The sequence below is a fragment of the Geotrypetes seraphini genome, chromosome 5 (assembly GCF_902459505.1).
Source record: "Geotrypetes seraphini chromosome 5, aGeoSer1.1, whole genome shotgun sequence".
NCBI classification, from domain to species: domain Eukaryota; kingdom Metazoa; phylum Chordata; class Amphibia; order Gymnophiona; family Dermophiidae; genus Geotrypetes; species Geotrypetes seraphini.
In genome coordinates this window covers 241,326,961-241,347,762 of record NC_047088.1, presented here as the reverse complement: position 1 = coordinate 241,347,762, position 20,802 = coordinate 241,326,961, and the positions used below count along the sequence as shown (strand labels likewise).

Below are 20,802 nucleotides of genomic sequence, written 5' to 3'. Positions count from 1 at the left end.
CTTTTACAAAACCATAGTACATTTTTTAGCGCTGGCTGTGGCTCCAATGCTCATATATACTCGAATATAAACCGGGATTTTGGGGCCAAAATATTGGCCCCAAAATGGGGGTTCCGGTTTATATTCGGGTCAATGCCCCCTCCCAGAATTTTTTAAGACCGCTGCCACCAGGCTCTGCCCTCCTCCTCCTCCCTGCCTTATCATACCTCTGCCGATCGCTGGTGGAGGTGCAGTGGGCAGGAGCTTCCTTACTGGCTCCCGCTCAGTGCCGAGAAGCAGCGCCAAATTGTGCTGCTACTCGTGCCGCTCAGATGGAGAAATTGGATGGGGCAGGAATTTGGAATGCTTGCTCCTGCCCGCTGCATCTCCACCTGCAATCGGCAGAGGACCCGCTGCACCTTCATCAGGGATCGGCAGAGGTATGAAGATAGGGCGGGGGGGGGGGGGGGAGACAGAGGACAGAGCCAGGGAGGGAGAGTGCAGAGTCTGACAGGGGAATGAAGGAAGGGTGTTGGGTGAAGAGCCCTACAGGGGAAGGAAGGAAGGGTGCTGGGTACAGAGCTTGACAGGGTAGGGGAGGAAGGAAGGGTGCTGGGTGCAGAGCCTAACCTATCCAAAGCTTCTTTGAACCCCTGTAGCGTGCTCCTGTTTATCACATCCTCTGGTAGCGCGTTCCATGTATCCACCACCCTCTGTGTGAAAAAGAACTTCCTGGCGTTTGTTCTAAACCTCTCCCCTTTCAATTTCTCTGAGTGCCCCCTTGTACTTATTGATCCCCTTAATTTGAAAAATCTGTCCCTGTCTATTTTTTCTATGCCCTTCATGATCTTGAAGGTTTCTATCATGTCTCCTCTAAGTCTCCGCTTTTCCAGGGAGAAAAGCCCTAGCTTTTTCAGTCTGTCAGTTTATGAGAGGTCCTCCATGCCCTTTATTAGCTTAGTTGCTCTTCTCTGGACCCTCTCAAGTACCTCCATGTCCTTCTTGAGGTACGGTGACCAGAACTGAACACAGTACTCCAGGTGCGGGCGCACCATAGCACGATACAGTGGCAGGATGACTTCCTTTGTCCTGGTCGTGATACCCTTCTTAATGATAGCCAACATTCTGTTTGCTTTCCTTGAGGCCGTGGCACACTGCGCCGACGCCTTCAATGTTGTGTCTACCATCACTCCCAGGTCTCTTTCAAGGTCGCTCACCCCTTGCTCTGATCCCCCCATTTTGTAAGTGAACATCGGGGTTTTTTTCCCTATATGCATGACCTTGCATTTCCCTATGTTGAAACTCATTTGCCACTTTTTGGCCCATTTTTCCAGTGTTGTCAGATCTTTTTGGAGATCTTCGCAGTCCTCCATGTTATTGACCTTGCGATATAGTTTGGTGTCATCCGCAAATTTAATAACCTCACATTTTGTTCCTGCTTCCAGGTCGTTAATGAATATATTGAATAGGAGCGGTCCCAGCACCGACCCCTGTGGAACTCCGCTCGTGACCCATTGCCAGTCTGAGTAATGTCCCTTTACTCCAACCCTCTGTTTCCTGTCCACCAGCCAGTTTTTGATCCATCGGTGGACCTCCCCTTGCACCCCATGGTTCCATAGCTTCCTTAGTAGTCTTTCGTGTGGCACCTTGTCGAAGGCTTTTTGGAAGTCAAGGTAAATGATATCTATGGATTCCCCTTTATCCACCTGGCTGGTTACCCCCTCAAAGAAGTATAATAAGTTTGTGAGGCATGACCTGCCCTTGCAGAAGCCATGCTGGCTCAACTTTAGCTGCCCATAGTTGTCGATGTGTTCCCAGATGCTGTCTTTAATCAGTGCTTCCATCATCTTTCCCGGGACCGAGGTCAAGCTCACCGGTCTGTAGTTTCCTGGGTCTCCCCTTGAGCCTTTCTTGAAGATGGGCGTGACATTTGCTATTTTCCAGTCTTCCGGAATCTCTCCAGTTTTTAGGGATAGGTTGCATATTTGTCGAAGTGGCTCAGCTATTTCGTTCCTTAGTTCCTTGAGTACCCTTGGGTGAATGCCATCCGGACCTGGCGATTTGTCGCTCTTTAGCTTGTCTATCTGCCTGAGGACATCCACCTTGCTCACCTCTAGCTGGACCAGATTTTCATCCTGCTCTCCTTTTACGATCTCCTCGGGCTCCGGAATGTTGGTTGTGTCCTCCCTCGTGAAAACTGACGTGAAGAACTTATTTAGCCTGTCAGCTATCTCCTTTTCCTCTTTTACCACTTCCTTTCTGTCCCCATCATCCAAGGGTCCCACTTCCTCCCTTGCTGGTTGCTTCCCCTTAACGTACCTGAAGAATGATTTGAAGTTTGTTGCTTCCCCTGCCAGTCTCTCTTCATATTCTTTTTTTGCTTTCCTAACCACTCGATGGAGGGAAGGGGACTGGTTGCAGAACTTGGCAGGGAGGGGTTTGGGTGCAGAGCCTGACAGGGCAGGACGCTTGAATATTAAGCCAGCCGACTTATAGTTGAGTCAACCATTTTTCCTCCTTATGGGGGGAAAAAGGGGGTCTTGACTTATATTCAGATTGACTTATATTCGAGTATATACGGTATATATCAAGTCATCTCCTAGAATTATTGTGTTTGGAATGGGGTTTGTTTGTTTTTTTGAGGGGTAGAAGGGATTGGGCATCCTTCCTTCAGCAGACATTCAGGGGGTTGTTTCAGGCATCCCTCCTGCCACAGACAGTCTCGGTGGGGGGGGGGGGGGTGTTCCCTGCCACAGCCAGTGCCACTCAGCTGATTGCAGCAGCTGATTCCCTTGACGCAATCAGCTGATGGCAACCCGATTCTCTAACTGGCACCTGTGACATGGGCACTGGTTAGAGAATCAAGGTGGTTAGGTGGGGCTAGGCAGACAGGCGCAATTCTGTATAGGACACCAGTGTGCGATGAGACTGGCGTCCTATACAGAATCTGCATGTTAGTGTCAGACCTTTACTGTGCTGGATGTTTTAATGTGCACTAAATGTTAGCGGACTCTAATTGTTAGCGCATGCTAAAACCCAAGGCCCTCTTTTACTAAGGTGCTCTAATTGATTAGCGCACGCTAATCGATTTAACGTGCGTTAAACACTAATGCGTGCATGTTAATCTATGGATGCGTTAACGTTTAGCGCGTGCTAATTCGATTAGTAAAAGCACCTTAGTAAAAGACGGGGGGGGGGGGGTAAGCTAACTTCTTAGTACATCTTAGTAAACATCTCCCATACTTTTCTTTTAAAACTGGTATAACATAGACACATCTGCATCAATTTAATGCAAATTCAATGGTTCAAATTATAGATCTTCAATTTTTTTTTCTAGATTCTCTTGTTTCCTTTGACATAGAAGAAGAGATGAATACATTTAGCAATATAAAAATTCAATATAATAATTCAACAGAATATAAATCATGTGCCTGTTCTATCCCAGGGAGTAAAGAACACAGACTAGTATAGAGGTACTCCTTTACCCGTTACTTCATGCTTGGGCACTAACGTGACTGACTTCCCACAGCTGCGTTCAACGCCTGGATCTCTTTTGTCCTTTAGGAGGCCCCGTAGCCTCCGCCCGCACTAGAATGTTTCATTTCTATGTCTCACCCCGTAATTACAAAGGTGCAGATGAATTTTACTTTAATGATGGCTGTGAAGTCATCTGCTAGAATTGATGCTGTAATGAGCATCCATAGTGGACTATTGGCAAGGAGAGATTTAAAATGTGCCAAACAAATGTTCCAAACCCAGGTCTGTGCATGCTGCAAGGAGTCACAGCTGTCTTCCATTAAGAACACCAAGAGGGAAGAGTGGGTGGAGGGTCTGAATGCCAGCTGCCAAAGGTGGATGGCACAGGGACTTGGAGGCATGCTACTGGTGTCAGCTGTTGAAGTGTATGCACTGATTTCTTTCCTGTTTAATTTTTGTTCTATTACAACCTGCAAGCATTGGTTTTCTAGCCGAAAGCGGTAGTTAAAAGCTGAGCCCTGGGGACAAAAGGATTGATTGACTTCTGCTTTGCTAAGGACTGGGGAATTGTGCATGAAAGCAGAAAACAAGGACAAAGAAGGACTTTTCGAGAAGAACTTTGCACCCAAGCGTAGCTGTGTGTTAAGGACCGGATTTGATGGTCTTTACAAGCTGCAAACCTGCAAAGGGAAAGCGAAGAACACTGACTTTCATGATAACTGGGGTCTTTTTAGGGAAGATTTAGCAAATGGCACCCAAATTTAGACACTGGGATGATCCGCACTCAGCTGATATTTACAGAATACTTAACATGCATCTCGCGCCTCATTTTGGATGCAAACGATTATGCCTACCAAAAGCTGGTGTAAATGCCGGTACCTAATTAATGGAAGTTGGATGCAAAAATAACATCACACCTAAATCCTGGGACTGCCCCTGACCCGCCCGCTCCCATGACCACGCCCCTTTGGAGTTGTACACAAAAAGTTAGGCACTGATGTTACAGAATAGGTGTGTACGCCAGCTACACACATAGCTGCAAAGTATTGTCAATTAATGCTTGGTAAGCCCAATTATTGGTACCTCAAATTGATGCCAATTTATAGTCAATTAGCTAACCGTATTCTATATTGGGGAGCGCAAATTTATGCGCCATTTATAGACTTTGGGCTGGATTCACTAACCTGCCCGATCGGACCCGATCCGGGCAGGTCTGACAAATTCACTAAAATAAAATATGCAGATGGGGGCGATCAGAGGAACGCCCCCATCTGCCTGCGCGGAACGTGTATGCGCAGACCATAGGAGCAGCGATCTTTTTTTTTTTAAACTTTGTACAGTGAAGGGCGGTAGGACTTCGGGGAGATTTTTAACTAGTAAATTCACGCCGACTCTCCTGCTTCTCCTGCTCTATCAAGCCCTTATTTCTCCTCCCTCGCCACAGACTGAATCAAACGCCGCCACCTCCACTGACCCCCAACCAGCGTGGCTCCCAGAACAGTTGGTCCTGCTCTTGCCAGCTACCGCTCTTGCCAGCTGCCGCCCTCACCTTGCCGCTGTAATAATAATAAAAAGATAAATGGAGCCCGTGGTTTTAACCCGCTTAGAGCCCGTGGGTTATAACCACGGGCTGGCACTGCGAGGAAGGGTGGGAGAGTCGAGGCAAGCAGGAAATCATTGAAGTTCGGTGCACGCAGCAGTTTGGGCAGGCAGGAGAAGAGCGTCGGAAAGACGAGCAGCAGGAGATAAGAAGCAGGGCAGCATTCGGGGCGAGCAGGCCAGAGAGATTGCAGGGCAGAGATCAGGGCTTCCAGTCGGAAAGACGTTTTCGACTGGTCCCCAGCAGTCGCTTCTTCAGGTGACTGGCCAGCCCAATCGGATCGGAAATTTGGTGTTGTGAATCGCGTCCCAGCCTACCGTGCATGCGTTTCACCTCATTTGCATGCACGGATTCGAAGCGGATCGCAGGAGAAGTAAGTGAATCAGGCTGGATGGAAATTTGATAGAAAAAGGGGTCGCAAACTGATCGGTACACGATCGGTTTGCTTTGTGAATCTAGCCCTTTGTGGGTTTCTTCTACTTTTACAATAATGCACTTTGACACCCTTTTACAAAGCCGATTACCGTGGTTGCCTGCACTAATGTCCACTGGGAATTAATGGGCTTCGGTGCCGTTGTCTTGCAGCTTTGTAAAAGGAAAAGATTTATACACAGCAGATCCTCTCTACTTTATGCTTAACAGAGTCCTGGTCAGCTTACCGCAAGTCCAAACCATGCAGCAACACAGCAGGGGAGAAGAAAGACCAAATGGGTCAATGGCGTTAAAACTGATGGCTTGATTTCACAAGGAAATGCAACATGTGGGGGTGTGTCAGTCACTAGGCCTGCATCAGAAGTTTGATGTATTGTGAACCGAACAAAGTCTGTACTGAAGATCTCAACATAACATGGACTATGCCAACATTTTCAGTTTGAGTGCATGAAAGAAGCCATAGTCAACAGAACCGTGCAATCTAAAACTAAAGGACATGCTATTACCACTTGCATGGATCCTTCCAGAATACTGATTAGCTATACTACTGGCACTTATATACATTAAGGGGCTCATAATCGAAATGAAAATACGTCTAAAAACCTGCCTAAATCGGCATTTGGATGATCAAAAGCTCAGGTCGTCCAAGAGCTGATAATCAAAATGGGTTTTAGACATATCTAAAAGCAGCTTGGGCCTTTTCACTGCTGCTGTGCGCCCAGAGTGAAAAGGGGTATTTTTGAAGGAATGGTTAGAGCGGGAGGTAGGCGGGATATGGGCCGACCTAGACTTAGTCATCCCGTAGCGACAATCGAAAGTTTAACGAGACTTTGGCAATTTAAAAACAGGTCTAAGTACCCAAATGTTATCCAAAGTGACCAGATAACCACTGCAGGGACAAAGTACAGACCCCCACACACTCCCCCATTGATCACTAACCTTCCCCCCCCAACCGTGCCATAAAAATCAGAATAAAAAAAGTGCATATCTGCCTCTAGAACATCAGCACCTAGCATAGGAAAACCTAGTAGAGCTGCACGGAGGTGGCTTAAGTAGTCTTGGGGGAGAGGGGGGTAGTCTAGTGAACCATAGAGAAGAGGAACCAGGTCAATAAGTCACTCTTAACTACTGCATTCATGGTGAAAAATGTGCACTAACCCAAACCTCCCAAAAGCCTACTGTACTGGCATATAGGTGCCATCTGTAGCCATAAGGGCTATTGGGGTGGTAGACAGGTGGGTATTGTAGGTTTTGGGGGGCTCACCATGACCTATAAGGGAGTTGTGGTGAGATGTTTATGCGGCACCCTTTTGTGAAGTTCACAGCAGTGCCCTGTAAGGTGCCCCACTACTCTGTTGCCAGACCATCACTTTGCTGACCCCTCCCCTGTCCTAAAGATTTTTTTCTAGGTGTTTTGGGCTTGGATGATTTTTTGGACAAGAATGGGGTATAAAGATAGATGACTTCGTGGTCTGGATGATCAAACGGCTGGACGTAGAGGTAGATGATTCTCGGGGAAAAAATTTTTTGGATGTATTTTTCGAAAATGGACTTTGGACGCTGCCGACTTTGGAGAACTAGCGCCTTAGGCCCAAAATGGGTTTAGACCTTTTTTTTTCATTATGCCACTCCACGTGTACAGTGACTCACAAATTTGCAGGTATGCTATATATTCACGGTTGCAAGTGGTGCTTACATGTTAATGCCCAATTATCGAATTTCTCCTTTAATGCTTACCACTAAAGGTAAACATGGTCATAAATGTCACTGAATACAGGTTTTTTTTTTTTTAAATATAAGCAAGCATGCGTGGTATTTATAAACCAAGTAATAGATTTACATATAACTCCAGCATACATTCCTTTTAACACAGCTGTTAAGGTGTGAATTGGTAAAATAATAATAATATTACACATAATAATACCAATCTATGTAGCTGTAATTTGCATGTTTCATTTTTTCCAGCTTAGCAAATTTTTATATATTCTTCTACAGTAAATAGGTCTATTATAACAATCATAAAGCATTTTAAAGTGAAAAAAAAAATAATAACAATAATAAAAAATACTCATTGTTCTTTTGAAGATTTCTGTAATTCAAATAATGTTTATAGATCATAAAACAGTACATTTCCTACTAGGATTCAAGAATAATATTTAACCCTTTTAGCTCAGGTTGTGATTCTCAACACAGCAAACTTTGAGTAGGATAATATAGACACACCTATCTCTTTATTGATATCTAATTATCTATATCTATATTGATAAGGATCTAGATAAACACATAAATATACGAGGGGGTGCTAAAAAGTTCTCAGTCCAACAAACATTATTTTCCCACTGTAGCTGAAGAGTGTTATCTTATGTCATTAAGTGCCAATTTACAGAAACAAAATTCTATGCTTTGACCTTGTTTCAGATCATTGATTAAACCATTTTCATGTCATTCTCTTCTTGGTTGGGATGAGAACTTTTCAGCATATAGATCAGTGGTTTCCAAATCTGTCCTGGCGGACCCCCAAGCCAGTCGGGTTTTCAAGATAGCCCTAATGAATATGCATGGAGCAGATCTGCATTCCTGACATCTCCATTATATGACTCAAAAATTATCACCCAAAGTGGCTCAAGAAATATTCTACCAGAAATATATGATAATACCACTTTTAAAGAAAGGTGCAACCACCACAACTTTTTTTCATTGTTATAAGAAGAAGTTATCTTAAATATTTAAAACTATTTATAAAAACTATTTAAAAAGTATATAAAAATATTTATTATAAAAACTATTTGAATGATTAAAATCTACTCTCAGGTTTTTCTGGCCAATGACTGGAGCTACGAAGCAAAGAAAAACTACGCTGAAAGTTCAGTCTGTGACAGGACTGTGATAGGCTCCTATTCTGAGGCCTTTTCCTGAGTGAATTTTTTGAAAAAAAGTTGTGGTGGTTACACCTTTCTTTAAAAGTGGCATTATCATATATTTCTGGTAGAATATCTCTGTTATATGCAAATCTTTGTCATGCATATTCATTAGGGCTATCTTGAAAACCCGACTAGCCTGGGGGTCCTCCAGGACAGGTTTGGGAACCACTGATATAGATAGAAACATGACTGCAGATAAAGGTCGAAAGGCCCATCTAGACTGCCCTTCAATACCATCCTTTATCTCCTCTTCTCCCTAAGAGATCCCACATGCCTGTCCCACACTATCTTGAATTGAGATACAGTCTTCATCTCCACCGCCTCCAGCAGGAGATTAGTCCACACATTTACCACCCTTTCTGTAAAGAAGTATTTTCTTATATTACTCCCGAGCCTATCACCTCTTAACTTCATCCTATGTCCTTTCCTTCTGGAGTTTTCCTTCATTTGAAAAAGACTCAACTTCCTTCTGGAGTTTTCCTTCATTTGAAAAAGACTCACCTCCTGTACATTAATCACATCCATTAATCACAAATTAGAAATAATTCATTCTTGGCTTAACACAAATAAATTGGCACTTAACATAAAGAAGACGAAAGCCGTATTATTTACTTGGAGGAACGATATAACTTTGTCAATCCCATTCATTCTTAATAACATCACACTTAATTTAGTTCCATCAGTTAAGATTCTTGGTGTACTAATTGATGAAAAATTCACTTACCACGAGCATATTTCTCTTACGGTTAAAAACTGTTTTTATAAATTACGCCGTATTAGATCAATATCCAAATTTCTGACCCCTAAATCTATCACAATACTAATTCATTCATTAGTAATATCGAAACTCGATTATTGCAATTCTCTCTTTCTCAACATATCATTAAAAGAAAAAAGGAGATTATAATTGATTCAAAATACTGCAATAAAATTAATATACAATGCAAAGAAATATGATCATGTTTCTCCGTTGTTTATAGACTCTCATTGGTTACCTATTAGCCATAGAATCACATTTAAAATAATTATACTCATCTTTAAAACTTTAGCATGCGGCGAACCCCAATTCATTTCTAGACTCTTGATACCTTATAATACACAACGCTCACTTCGCTCTTCCAACCAGAATCTTCTTTCAGTACCTTCCCTAAAAATCATCGGTACAAGAAGGGCCGACATTTTTTCGGTGACAGGTCCCTTATGGTGGAACGCCCTTCCCCAATACATTCGTAATGAAACAGATATTTTAATATTTAAGAAACTTTTAAAATCTTATTTATTCAGAGATGCTTTTAATGTTTAAAGTATAATAAATTTAAAATTGCTGAGGTTACTACTCCCCTTTACCTATTGTTATTTCCTTATTCTACCCCAAACAAAAATTGTAACTTTTATCTTTTTCTTCCCAACTGTATGTTTGTTCAAGTTAAATGTTCTTTTGTTAAAATGTTAACCCCTTTTTACTTGATATATTTTTACTATGTACATCGCCTAGTGATTATAATAGGCGATTAATCAAATTGTGTTAATAAACTTGATAAACTTGATAATGCCATGGAGATATTTAAACATCCCTACCATTTCCCCTCTCTCTTGTCTTTCTTCCAGAGTATTCATATTAAGTTCTCGAGGTCTGTCTCCATACTATTTATGACAAAAGGCCACTAACCAATTTTGTAGCAGTCCTCTGGACTGACTCCATCCTATTTATATGTTTTTGAAGGTGCGATCTCCAAAATTGCACACAATATTCCAAATGGGGCCTCACCAGAGACTTATACAACGGCATTATCACTTCCCTTTCCTATTGGCCATTCCTCACCTTATGCACCAAAGAATCTTCCTGGCTTTGACCGTCAACTTTTCTACCTGTTTTGCCACACTTGGATCATCGGCCCCAATCACACCCAAGTCCCAAGACCCTGCATTTTTTAGCATTAAATCTTAGGGCCTCTTTTACAAAGGCGCGCTATGCATTTTAGCACGGATTTAGCATGTGCTGAATCAACAGGTGCGCTAACCGCTAATACGTCCATAGGATAACATGAACGCGTTAGCATTTAGCGCGCGATAATATTTACCGCTCGCTAAAAAGTTTAGCGCACCTTTGTAAAAGAGGGGGTTAGTTGCCTACTGCTTGACCATTCTTCAAGCTTTGCCAGATCCCTTTTCATGTTATCCATACCCCCCGGGGTGTCTACCCTATTACAGAGCTTGGTATCGGCAAAAAGACAAACTTTGCCAGACAGTCTTTCCACAATATCACTCACAAAGATGTTAAATAGAGCCGGCCCAAGGATAGACCCCACGGCACTTGACTAACAACATCCTTTTTCTCCGAGCAAACTCCATTTACCACTACCCTTTGTCTCCTTCCACTTAACCAGCTTTTAATCCAGTTTGTCACTTTAGGGTCCATACCGTATGCATTCAGTTTATTTATCAGTCTCCAATGCGGCACCATGTCGAAAGCTTTGCTAAAGTCCAAGTACACTACATCCAACGCCCCTCCCATATCCAACTGTTTAGTCACCCAGTAAAATCAATCAATCAGATTTGTCTGACAATACCTGCTTCTCATAAAACCATGCTGCCTCGGGTCCTGCAGTCTGTTTAGTTCTAGAAATCTTACTATCCTCCGCTTAAGTGTTTCCATTAGTTTACTCGCTACTGAGATCAGACTAACCAGCCTATAATTCCCAACCACCTACTTACTTCTACTCTTGTGCAGAGGAACCACATCTGCCCTTCTCCAGTCCTCTGGGACCACACCAGACTCTAAAGAAGCATTGAAAAGATGAGACAAAGGAACCACCAGACCTTCTCTGAGCTCCTTGGATATCCTGGGATGTATTCCGTGAGGCCCCATCACTTTGTCTATTTTTAATTTTGCTAGCTCACACTTTTGAGCTCATAATCTGAAATATGATGGGTCAAACATTGTTCTTGATTTTTGGATCCCATCACTGGCAATGGCAAGACCAGCAGAGGCTCACCCCTTCACAGTCCCCCTAGAGCTCAAAGAATCATGAAGATTGGGGGAGGGGCTTACAGGGATGGGGGGGCATTAAAAGTTATTTCTGGGTGGTCCACAATGGAAAAAAACTCCACTTGTAAATTTTTACTAGCAGACCTCCAGTGTTTTGGTCCATATCTCACCTGCATCAAGTTAAGCCAAGAGTCTCTAAAATGTGCAATAACAATGGAAGGCAAGTCCACACTTACACCAAAAAAGTAGAAAAAATAGCAAAAAAATGGCCTGCCAAATAGGAGTCGCAAGCTTTATCCTCAGGGGAAAAAACACAGCTCCCTTGTGTTGGCATTTGTATAAATGGCCATAAGAAACCAATGATCATTGTGGATCGACTGCATTTGTTGGCTGGCTGGCTACAGCAGCAGTAACGTAGCTATAATTAGCTTTAACAGAGGTCATTTTTCCTACTTTTTTATGAGATGCATCCCAGGCTTGGTTCTGTTTTTCTCTCTTTGCACTGGAAGGGAGTAGAATTTATAATATTATTAATGACTTTATCTACTTCAACCCTTTGTGAATTTTTCTTGTGAAATTAGTGGATGGCTATTAATAGGAATTATAGAAAATCGTCCATTTTACTGCCATGTTAAGTGTCCTTAGTGCGCAGGAGAGACTTGCACTGGGTATAGCGCTGGCCACTTTTTTGCGCATCTTAGTAAAAGGAACCCTTAGTTTTCTAAAGAGCCATGGACTCCTTTTACAAAGCCGCAGTAGTGGCTGCTACTAGGGTAATCGCTCCGATGCCCATAGGAATTTAGAAACATAGAAACATGATGGCAGATAAAAGCCAAATGGCCCATCCAGTCTACCCATTCACAGCATCCACTATCTCCTCCTCTCCCTATTGGCTAAGGCTTTTTACACCTGCATTGTGATGTCATAGAACTTTATGGTCATAGAAACATGATGGCAGACAAAGGCCAAATGGCCCATCTACATTACATTATATTACATTAGGGATTCCTATTCCGCCATTACCTTGCCATCTAGTCTTCCCATCCGCAGTAACCATTATCTCTTTCTCTCTCCGAGAAATCCCATGTGCCTATCCCAGGCCCTTTTGAATTCAGATTTAATAGACGTCGGAGTGTTTGCCACATGGCAGTCGCTACCACAGCTTTTGTAAAAGAGGTGTATGTGATATAATTCATTCACATAAATCTACAATAATTTGAACGTCCAAATGACCTCTGTTGCTAATATTCAAAGAAAATAATATAAATTAGCATATCATAAATGCAGGCAAAGATACTGCAAGCAATCGGCAATCAGAATTCAGGTGTTGATATAGAACTGCAACCTTACCTGAACTGTAAACATAGCAATATGGTGGAATTCACCTCGGCCACCCTGTTTTACTGCAACTGTCATGAAGAATGTGCTGCCATCTTTGGAAAAAATAGGCTCCTCATTCTAAAACACATAATTTTACAATATAATCACTCATTAATATCTCTGGTGTATCAACAATCACAGACAAAACTCATTTCAATTAGTCCGGGACAATTTCCTGGAGGAAAAGTCCATAGTCTGTTATTGAGACAGACATGGGGCAAGCCATTGCTTGCCCCGGATCGGTAGCATGGAATGTTGCTACTCCTTGGGATTCTAGAATCTTGCTTCTCTTTGTGGATTCTGCATGAAATGTTGCTGCTATTTGGGCTCAGGAATCTTGCTAACTCTGAGATAATGGAATGTTGCTACTCCTTGGGTTTTGGCCAAGTACTAGTGACTTGGATTGGCCTTTATGAGAACGGGCTACTGGGCTTGATGGACCTTTGGTCTGACCCAGTAAGACTATTCTTAGGTTCTTATGACTTCAGAAACTGCAGGAATCTAAGTTGGGGGGTGAATATTTCCTAGTGCAGATTTGGGGACCTTTTTATGAAGCCATGTTAGGCAGCTAAGACAGGGTTTACAATGTGGTAGACCTGTGTTTCTCAAACTGTGTGCCATGGCACAGTGGTGTGCCCCAAAGAGATTCCGGGTGTGCCTTGAGAGATTCCAGAATTTTACTTTATTTTTAAAAATTCCCTTCATAAGTATACACTAGAATAGATGACATGTACGTCATGTGTGCAAGAGTCTGTCAATGTTATGAGCACCTGTATGCATAACCTGTATGCTCCTCCTAAACTTACTTGCTCCACTTCATCACTGACGCTGAAACCGTGGATTGAAGACAAAGTTTTATTTTATTTTTCTTTCCAGCTTATGATTTATCTTTAATCTTATCTATTGTTTTGCCTTTTGTCATTGTTTTGTTCTATTTCTATCATTTAAATTTCTCCAGAATTCTACTGTTCAACGGCTCCCCCTTCTGCTTCTATTCCTTTCTCTCCTCTCTTCTACCTTCCAAAGTATTTAGATCAATGCTGTCTTGTTAAAATGTTTATTTTATTTTTATTTTTCCTCTAACTCTACTTTTCACTTCTCTATTACCCTCCAGGTACTTTAGTTAGATTGTGAGCCTTCGGGACAGTAAGGGAATTTTTCAAGTACCTTTCTTATTTCTAATCTTAATGTATATTTTCTGTAAACCGCTTAGAACCTAACGGATGTAGCGGTATATAAGAAATAAATTACATTACATTACATTACATAAGGATACAACCACCCAGAGAAGCAACATTCTTTGACGTGATTGGTCCTTGACAACGAAAGGCAAGTAATTTTATTTATTTATTTATTTATTTTGCAGTAGTTATCCTAACTTGCGCAACAAAGCAATCAAGGCTTTGTTAGAGTTTGGATCTTCTTACCTATGTGAACTTGGATTTTCAGCTCTGACAGAAATTAAATTAAGAAAAAAGAGAACAATGCAGATGATGGATAATAAAATGTGTGTTTGTTTGTCGACTATCGAGCCACATTTTGAGTTAATTTGCACTCAAATACAAACACATCCATTGCAATTCTATTCTATCTACTTTCGTTTCACTGTTACAATTACCCATATATAGCTTAAATAAATAACTCTGAAATTTTAATTTTGTTGTTGGTTTGGCAATTTTGTCACTTCAATTATGATGTGCCGTGAAAAAAATTTGCTCCGTTTAGTGTGCCAAAGCTACAAAAAAGTTTGAGAGGCACGTTGATAGACAATAGAACTGACCCACACTACTGCGCCCTGCTCCGAAAAGGCAGCTGTTGAGTAAACTGCCAGCCTGACGGCCTCTTTCAGAAAAAATCATTGAAAACTTGTCCCTGGATAGCTGGTATGAAATGCATCGCTTGACAGCCTATCGGAGGCACAGGGATTGGTGCCTTTGATCGATTGTGGAAAAAATTTTGGGACTGGTGAAAATATTACTCTTATTCCTAGTTGGGGATGTCTTATGCTTTGGGTGGGTGGGTGAGGAGGGTGTTTTATGTTGGGGTGCGGGAGGGGGGAGGGATAAGCATTCTGTTTGAAAAGTGTTGTTTCCAGTGCACTACAAAATCCACTGTGTACTGGGTCTATGTTTGTAAGCGTTGGGTTGTTTTATGCTTCAATAAAATGTGAGCTTAAAAAAATGCATATTTTCAGCCTTGTCTCAATAAACCATGAAGTTACTATCATAGGACAATACATTCACTCATTAATGTGTTATCTCAAATAAATGTATAGGCCTCACCGGTAGGCAATGATTGCCACCTCTTTTCGGGCATGTGCTTATGGGGGAATAAGACCTGTGTGTCATTCCTAAAAGAAACCTTAATCTTTATCATTTTTATTGGTGACTTTTGTTGACCTTGCAGATTGTGGTAGATTAGGACTACCTGGTCCACTCAGTTTGCTGTGCTATCACAAGTGGTCATCCTACGTTCTCCCCCACTACTAAGTTCCTTTTGTATCTGCCCCCCAACTAGCAGTGGGTACGATATAGACACCTGCTAGAGGTTCTGAATATTATGCTTCCTCTTTCCTTTCTTTCTTCTAAGTAGTACAACGGATATCACAAACATGAAAACAAGTAAGAATAAAACAATCCTTTTTTTCGGAACAATACCTGCTTTGAGAGCCACATATCTGAAGCTATTTCATATTTCTGAAAGAGAAAAGAAGAGCTATTTCATAAATACTTTCATATCAAAGACAGCTGCGTTCCCGTCATAATCTGGCCCCCCAAAAAAGGAAAGTTAATTCTGCCTAATCTTCTCATTCCTAGTATGAGTATTTTTTTCAAAATGCCTTAACAATAAGAACATGATGAGTGTATCATAAATTAGCAAAAAAAAAAGCATCTTTTTAAATATATGAACAGTTTCAGAATTCTCAGTAGCCCATACTCAAGGTAAAGTGTCTTAAACAGCTTTAATTATTTATTGTGGCATCAGGCAGCCTTGAACAGACAGTCATGGCTTATTTTATCCACTTTAAAGATAGAAAATGTTTTACCAGAGGGCCATCCTCATTGAATAAATGCACAATTTAATAATAAAATCTATCCAAAATATTTTAAATATAATGTGGATCCTCAGTGTGAAATAGTAAGCTCTAAGGAGCAACATCCCAGAAGGGAGAAAGCCCCAGTGCTTCACTAGGCCCGGAATAAATTGAGGTAAGATTATTTCTTACCCTTTAGGCCACACACCATCATAAGAGTTCACTTGTGTGCATGTGCAAAACTGTGTATAACAAAACTGTGAAATAAGTGAGTCAATCACTTATTTCACACTTGAGGAAAGAAGAGAACGGGGAGATATGATTGAAACGTATAAGTACATCATGAGACGCATCGAGTCAGAAGATGATATCTTCTGGCTCATGGGACCCTCGACCACCAGAGGGCATCCGCTGAAAATCAGGGGAGGGAAGTTTCATGGCGACCCCAGGAAGTACTTCTTCACCGAAAGAGTAGTGGATCATTGGAACAGACACCCACTCCAGGTGATAAAGGCCAGCAGTGTAACGGATTTTAAGAAAAAATGGGATACTCACGTGGGATCTTTAAGGGAGTAAATTCAGGGGGGGGGGATACTTGGAATGGGCAGACTTGGTGGGCTATAGCCCTTTTCTGCCGCTTTTTCTATGTTTCTATGTTTAATCAAATATTCAACATCAATAAATAGCATTCCTGAGAAAAGCCCCCCACCCCAGAAATGTCAGCCAAAGTTCTAGGGAACGTCAAAATGAATGTCAAAAAGAGCGCTAAACACTTAGCTTTGTAATAATGTGCGTCCTCCATTCCACAAGAAGATCAGCAGTTTAAATGGTGATTTGTGTCTTCTTTAATAAATGAAATGTTTTTGGTTCAACCCAGCTTGGTTTCAGGGAAGGAAACCTCTTCTTCAGGAACCTTGAAAGGCATTAATTTGTCTAAAGTGGACACGCAGAGATTGAAATGCTGCCGCTCTACATAAAAGACTCTCGTTTCCATCTGAGAGGAGGACCACTGTCAGCTGATACCTTAAATTTGCGAAGTATCTTATTTTTTATACATATACCCCCGGATTCTATATGTGGTGCCCAGAACTGGGTGCTGATCCAACTAAATTGCCCGACATGCCAATTAGTAATGATACTTGAGTGCTAATTGGTATTCATTGGTACCACTTTGAATTTGCGCGCACATCCTGTTATGTGTTAGTCTATAGCAATTAGGGCTCCATGTTAATGCTGCAATTAATGCATTAACTTCTTTGATTGTTTTGTGTCTTTTATGGGATTTAAGAAAATATTTGAGACAGCTAAGGGCCCTATAAGACCCCTGAGGAAGGCATTTTTATTTTGCCGAAACAAGGTCCATGTTGGGTCATTTTTATTGTATACATTATATGATTTCTAGCCTGTGGGTCACTTGTGACTAAAAACACTCTTTGTGGATTGTTTTTAAGATTATTTTTTTAAGTTATTTGGACACATCTTAAACTACAAACTAGTATATCCAAACTTGTGTTCCACAATCTTTTTGTTGTTTTGCTATATAAATGAGGATGCCAAGAAAATAGAATTGCGCTTTATTCCCCGGATTACTACTTTGATTGCACATGGAAATTTGGTAGCCCGGATTCGTTTATGTTTTATTACAAAGTTTTAACCGCACTTTGATTTTTCAACAGCACGGTGTACATAATATATGAAAACAAAGAAGCAAAAAGAACGCCATTTAAAGTTGGAAAGCAAAGAAAAGAGAAAGCAAAAAAAAAAAAAAAAGAAAAATTTAAATAGTTGCCGAAAAGAAACAGGATCCTGTGGTCCTCTTTTACAAAAATTGCGCTGTGTTTAAGCGTGCGCTAAATCAACGTGTACGCTAACCTCTAACGCGTCCATAGGATAATATGCACATGCTAGTGTTTAGCGCGTGATTAGCCCACGCTTATATTTACCTTTGTAAAAGAGGGGGTAAGTCACCGATCATCTCATAAAAATGCTAAAGCAAAAAGATGTGTCTTAACCATTGATCATGCAGCTTAATTGAATAAAGAGCCAATCAGCACCAATAATCAGGCAATAAGAAGCAATTATCAGCATTAATTGACACAATTAGAATTTACTTGCACATCCTTTTAGGTGTATTCTATAAAGAGGTACATGTAGATTCTAGAGTGTGGCTCCAAAAAGAGGGTGTGGCCATGGGTGGAGCAGGGACACGCCTACAATTTACGCACATTATTACAGAAGTAAGCGGATCCACACCTATGTGCAGGGATTTATTCCAGGTTTTCATTGGTGTAAACTGTTGCAACTAAGGGCTCCTTTTACGAAGCTGCGTTAGCAGTTTAACGCGCATAATAGCGCGCGCTAATTTGCTGGCCGCATTGGCTGCTACCACCTCCTCTTGAGCAGGCGGTAGTTTTTCGGCTAGCGCGAGGGTTAGCGCGTGCTAAAAATGTGCATGCGATAAAGCCACTAACGCGGCTTCGTAAAAGGAGCCCTAAATGTAATCGTGGTTCCCGATGCTAGATTTTTTTAAAAAACGTTTTTTACAAGCTTTGCTGAAATATATCCTGTGCTTCTGATTTAGCTGTTTAAGGCCCCGCGTTAGGAAGCAGGCCCGTAACAGGATATCGAGCGTATTCCTTTTTGGTTTTATTATCTGTATTCTGGCGCCATCTACTGGGCTTCATTCATACACCCCTGAGGAAGACTTTTTTTTTAGCCGAAACATGGACCTTGTTTTTTTTTTTTAAATTTATATACACATTTAATAATTACAATATCAGATGATACCAGGAAAAAAAGGATTCCTACACATAATTAACAGTAATTAAACATATAAACAAAATTCCTTTCCAAGCCCACAAACATAACACGGACCTTGTTGGGGTCCAGCACGAAAACGGATTGAAAGATTTCTTGTTATTATGCCTGCATTGTTTTATGTACATGTTATATATGCATCAGTTATTTATATGGGCCCTCTTTTACAAAGGTGCGCTAAGTGTTTCAGTGCACGTTTAGCGCGCTCTACATCAACACGTGCACTAACCGCTAACGCGTCCACAGGATAATATGCACGCGTTAGCATTTAGCACATATAACAACCTAGGAACAGACGATTTTTTGGTAACATAAGATTAAGCTTTGTAATATTATGTAATGTAACATAAGGTTATACGTTGTAATATAACATAAGGTTATGCTTTGTAATATCATGTAATGTAAGTTATGCAATGCACTGGAATAATAAGGTAAAATAACATAAAATAACTCTACGTAAAGTCTTGTAAAGTTATGTAAGATAAATTATGTAAGATAAATTATGTAAACTTAATGCAAGTTATGCAAGCACGGTAAGGATAATGTAAAGTAACACAAAGTAACTCCACGTAAAGTTATGTAAAGTTATGTACGAAAAGTTATGTAAAGTTAGGTATGCAAAGTTTGTAAAGTTATACAAATAATTGTATTGTCATCGCCTGGAAATGACCAGCCATCTTCTAATGTAATCCGCTTAGAACCGCAAGGCACAAGCGGAATAGAAATCACTAATGTAATGTAATGTAATGTAATGTTTAGCGTGCGCTAATATTTAGCGCATGATAAAAAAGAATAGCATACCTTTGATTGTCCCTGAAGTTGATTGACTATGTCCCTTCCCCCCTTCTTTTTTGGTTTACATTTTCACATGTGGGGTTGTGTGTTTCCTTTTGTGGGATACATTTATCTTGATGCTAAGAGCCATTCTATAAACAGCACCTATCTGTAAGTGTGGTTTATAGAATAGTGTGCTAAGTGCTATTTTTTTCAGCAACAATTTTTTAGGTGCTATATATAGAGAATTCCCCACAATGTGTATAAATGCCGCTCCCACTCCAATCCCACCATAGGAACTCCTCCCCTCTATATGCATAAACATATACGTGTAATGGTGACCTCGTGAGCCTTTCGTAAAATACATGGGAACTGTGCACATCCTAACCTGGATTCCTCAAATTCTTCCTAGACACCATAAGCAAAACTGTGCTTAAAATTTGCATATCATACTGGGTATAACTTTGAAAATTAACAAAATCTGAAAGGGTTATAAGAGTGTGGCACAGTGCTTAGAGCAACAGCCTTAGCACCCTGAGGTTGTGGGTTCAAATCCCATGATGCTCCTTGTGACCCTGGGCAAGTCACTTAGGGGCAAATTCTATAAGAAGCAGCCAAAAGTTAGGCGCCAATATAGGCACCGTTCACCGCGATTCAAGCACAATTGCTGAGCGGCACCTATTTTGGAGGCGCCCATTAAATAGGCCAGCTCTAGGCACAAACAAATTTAGGCGACCATGCGAGTGCTTAAGCACGCTTAAGAGCAGTGATTCTGTAAAAAGGCGCCTAACAGGTAGCCACGCCCACGCCTAACATGCATAACGCCTATTTTTTTGAAGGCCGTCTAAATTTTTAGAGGCGCCTTATTACAGAATCGCACTTTCTTGATAGGCGCCTATGTTTCAATCAGTGCTGATTAAAAAGCTTAATTGAGCTTATTGTTCAATTTAGATGGGCGTCTATCTAGATGGGCGCCTCCGAAATAGGTGCCTACCTTTAGGCGCTAGTTACAGAATTTGGGCCTTAATCCCTCATTGCCCCAGGTACATCAGATAGAGCAGTGGTTCCCAAACCATAGAAACATAGAAGATGACGGCAGAAAAGGGCTACATCCCATCAAGTCTGCCCACTCTGCTTACCCACCCCCTGTCTATGCCCTAATGACCCAATTTTCTTATCTTGACCCTCGTAGGGATCCCACATGGGTATCCCATTTATTCTTAAAGTCTGGCACGCTGTCTGCCTCAATCACCTGCACTGGAAGCTTGTTCCAATGATCAACCACTCTCTCTGTGAAGAAATACTTTCTGGTGTCGCCATGAAATTTTCCGCCCCTGAGTTTGAGCGGGTGCCCTCTCGTGGCCAAGGGTCCCTTGAGAAAGAAAACACCATCTTCCAC

The 20,802-nt window shown here is 41.4% G+C and overlaps 1 protein-coding gene across 2 annotated transcripts in view; it reads right to left on the bottom strand.

Annotated features, from left to right (window-relative positions):
* DPP10 (dipeptidyl peptidase like 10) overlaps window positions 1-20,802 on the bottom strand; it is a 709,461-nt gene that overhangs the window by 93,591 nt on the left and 595,068 nt on the right. For both annotated transcript variants that reach the window (XM_033946860.1, XM_033946861.1), the window contains exons 12-13: window positions 15,436-15,474; window positions 12,749-12,856 (exon numbers count right to left, since the gene is read on the bottom strand). In XM_033946860.1, the coding sequence (XP_033802751.1) occupies window positions 12,749-12,856; window positions 15,436-15,474 (147 nt within the window). The remainder of the gene's footprint in view (window positions 1-12,748; window positions 12,857-15,435; window positions 15,475-20,802) is intronic.